The 3,933-nt window shown below is 33.1% G+C and overlaps 1 protein-coding gene across 1 annotated transcript in view; it reads right to left on the bottom strand.

The window, feature by feature from the left end:
• The window catches only part of LOC107726647 (thrombospondin type-1 domain-containing protein 7A-like), an 88,853-nt gene that overhangs the window by 32,871 nt on the left and 52,049 nt on the right, over nt 1-3,933 (bottom strand). Inside the window, exon 13 of the mRNA XM_016536309.1 lies at nt 2,420-2,683. Coding sequence (XP_016391795.1) covers nt 2,420-2,683 — 264 coding nt within the window. The remainder of the gene's footprint in view (nt 1-2,419; nt 2,684-3,933) is intronic.

The following is a 3,933-nucleotide window of genomic DNA, read 5'->3' on the forward strand; positions in this document are numbered from 1 at the left end:
AGGATAAATAGTGAGACAGGAAGCGAAGTGGGAGAGAGAGGGGGGATGGGATCGGGAAAGGTCCGCGAGCCGGGACTCGAACACGGGACGCCCGAAGCACAATGGCAATACATGTCGACGCGCTGCCCACGAGGCTATCGGTGACGACTCATCTCACAGTTTTTAAACGTGGGCTGCTGATCAGCCCGAATAACATCAAATCATCATTATTATCAGTATTCATTATTGATGCTTGCCCAGTCAAGCGTTACTATTAACATACAGTAGCTCATTAGTATCATGTGACTCATCTAGTAAAGAGATTCTATTGCAATTTATGTCTTAAAAATAAATCATTACTTGTGTTAGGGTTAGACGTTAGTTATTGCAGTTCAAATTAAACCATATATTTATGTTGCATTTCCTACTAAAAGTTACTAGTTAACTGGCAAGTGACAGATTTTATGTAGTCATTAATTTATTTTATTTTATTATTTAATTTTATTATTTTTTTATTTTATTTTATTTTATTATAAATATAAATCACAAAAGTTCATGCATTATTTTTGACAGCCCTAGTGTTATTATAGCATATTATATTTTTACATAAATATATAAATTAAAATGATAAGTTATTAAAAATATATAAAACATTAAATATAAAGATATATATAAATTGAAAAATATTAATATCATAAATACGAATACTAAATATATAAATATAAAAAATTAAAAGCATTTTTTAAAAATGTATTCGGGCTGAATAAGAACCCGTTCTCGATTCCTAACCCCGCATGGGCCGTGTGCTGTATAAGCAAGAGTATCTGTCAGTGGTTAATGTCAGCTCTGATTAGGCCGGTCCCGGGACAGCCTGCGGTCTTTAATGAGGGCCGGAGATTTATACCTGCAGATCAGCAGGGAGCAACAGACACTCGGGCAGAGGACAAAGTCAACCGAGCATCGCCTGGCACTCGTACCGGTCCGCTCGTCATCCAAATAACAAGATTTAAGTGAGCAATGCAGCAAAAGATTCACGAACAGAGAGAGGAGATCAGCTAAAGACGGAGTAGAGGAAAGGTCACGAGAGAGAGGAAGTTGTAGACAGAGACGAATTAATAGAGATGAAACAACACATGATCAATTGAAGGTGTGATTTATCTGTCCTTAGATGTCACGCTTAGCCAGAATAAGCTGCAATTTGGACTTAAAAATGAATTGTGAATGACTGAAATTTCAGTATAAAATAAAATAATTATTTTATGAAGCTCCAGTTTTAAATCCTACAAGCACACTCTTAAAAATAAAGGTGCTTCAAAAGGTTCTTTAAGCGATGCCATAGAAGAACCATTTTTGGTTCCACAAAGAACCATTCAGTCAAAGGTTCTTTAAAGAACCATCTCTTTCTTACCTTTTTATAAGCTGAAGTACCTTCTTTCGCCACAAAGAACCTTTTGTGAAACAGAAAGGTTCTTCAGATGTTAAAGGTTCTTTATGGAACCATTTAGACAAAAAGGTTCTTATATGGCATCGCGAAGCACCTTTATTTTTAAGAGATTATCAGCTTTAAATAAAACATATTTAAATAATATAACCATTAAATACTATATTTGAATTCTATATTGGAAAAAAATTAAAAGTATTAATTTCATGTTTAAAACATTCATTAAATGCTATTTCTGTCAGGACCACTGTCCCTGCGCATCCATGCAGCTTAGCATGGATGAGAGCAGGGAGAGCAGCGATAACCCCCCTAGGGTAAACAGAACAGAACCAACATAAATGTATTGCAGATATCGTTAAAGTTCAATAATGTTATGTACACATTTTAGAATTGGTCTGATTCAAAGGAGAATCAGAAGGCTGAATCCCGACTGACAGAGGAGGAGTTGGGGATGGAGGAGGGTAATTAGCTATTGAGCAATGCGAAAACTGCTGATAATACTCAGGGACCTTAATTATGAATGCTTAGATAGGTGTCGTATTCCCATAGGTTGATGGGGATCAGCTGAAAGTCAGCTGATGCGAGCTTGACTAACGTGACCTGCCAGAACTAACGCTACGCTAGATATTACGACTGGCTGGAAATAAAATAAAATAAAATAAAATAATAAAATTAAACAATTACTTTTTAGTTTTCAAATACATTTTCAAAAACAATATTTAAAATGTATATATTTCCAAGATTTTTCAAGCGGATGTTTAAGAATCCACTTGACTAAAAAATCTGAGAGGGGGAAGAGGCTTAGTATGTCTGTAAAGCCAAACAGCTTAACCATCAAATCTTCACAGGATGGGAATTTATACCATGGCTTAGCTAGGTTTATTAATATAAATTAGTTTAGTGAAGTCCAGGAAGGTTACTTAGCACTGTCAGCTAACTATAATTACGTCCTAATGAGACGTCAACTCTCTGCTCAGAGTCACATGATGAACTTCTTACCATGACTGTTACAGCGTGACGTCTCCACGAGCTTGTTGTCCTGGTCGTAGCACACCATGGCCTGGTAGCGGTAGCCCTGTCCGCACTCTTTAACATCTCCCTGGACCTTCATGCCCACGGCGCTCTCCACGCGGCCCTCGGGCAGGATGCAGTCAGACCAGTTTCCCACCGGCTGGGCGTTGTATTTGTCACAGGGGCAGTACTGGGTCTCGCTCAGCGGGAACATCTGGCCGTTCTTACACTTATCCTTCTTCTTGCTTTTTCCTGTAATCAGAGGAAGTGAGTGTTGATTACGGCACTAATTAAGCTCACTAATGAATGAGTCATGAGCGCTGAGGTCACCTTTAAACCTCCCGCCTGCCTCAGACTCGACTGGCTGGACTAATACTTACAAAAAATATAATCATATTACCATAATTTTTGGACATGATATGAGGCAATAGCATGCTGTGCTGTTAATATATCATGGTAAACCATCTAACCATCTGGGTTATACATCTAATATTTATGATATGTTCATAAATTAGGTTTTTGTTGGCAATATATATTTAATTTATTATTTTAAATGTTATAGTAAAAATAAACACAGGTTTATTAGAACAATGCCACTCACATTTTCTTCAGAAAATGTACATATCTAGTTATTATGTATTGTTTTATTGGTGTATATAAATAAAAGGCATTGAATATATTATAATACGCTACAGTTCAAAAGTCTGAAGTCAGTGTATTTTTGACAGAAATTAATACTTTTTTTTTATAGCAAGGACACATTAAATTGATCTAAAGTAACAGTAAAGATATTTATAAAGCTACAAATATTTTGTAATGCTACAAAATACTGTATTTTTGATCAAATAAATTAAGCTTTGGAGCAGTACTATTTTATAATCATTGCAATATTATTATAGTTTTTATTAATATTTTGAATCAGTTTTTATTTGTATATTTTCTGTTTTTATTTTGAGTTTTAGTCAAATTTTATTAATTTTTGTTGTGTATTTTTGTTATTTTTAGTAGTTCTTATCTAATTTATATATGTCTATATTATTTTTAGAAATTGTTTTATTTATTTATTTCAGTTTTAGTTTTAGTTATTTAAGTACATCAGGTTGAACTACATTAAAATGAGAAATGTTGCATTGGCAAATAGTTGAAATGGTTTTTTTATTTATTTGTATTTTATTTGATTTAAGTTAACATTTATTTAATTAATTATTTATGTATTTTTTACTTTTAATTTCAGTTTTAGTTTACTAAAATAACTCTACCTTGGTGAGCCTAAGTGATTTCTTTTAAAAACAAAATAAATAAATAAATGAACAAATAAAAATATATCAATCAATCAATCCCAAACTTTTGAATACTAGTGCATATAAAAATATTTCAACAATATTTTTTTTACTGTATTTCAACATTTTAAACAATTATATAAATATCAAGATATTCTGAATATTGTTAAAAAAAAAAAAAAAAAAAAATTGCACAACAGTCAATGTAAGAAATGCTCCTGC

The sequence above is a fragment of the Sinocyclocheilus rhinocerous genome, unplaced genomic scaffold (genome assembly GCF_001515625.1).
Source record: "Sinocyclocheilus rhinocerous isolate Xijiao unplaced genomic scaffold, SAMN03320098_v1.1 scaffold5, whole genome shotgun sequence".
Lineage (NCBI taxonomy): Eukaryota > Metazoa > Chordata > Actinopteri > Cypriniformes > Cyprinidae > Sinocyclocheilus > Sinocyclocheilus rhinocerous.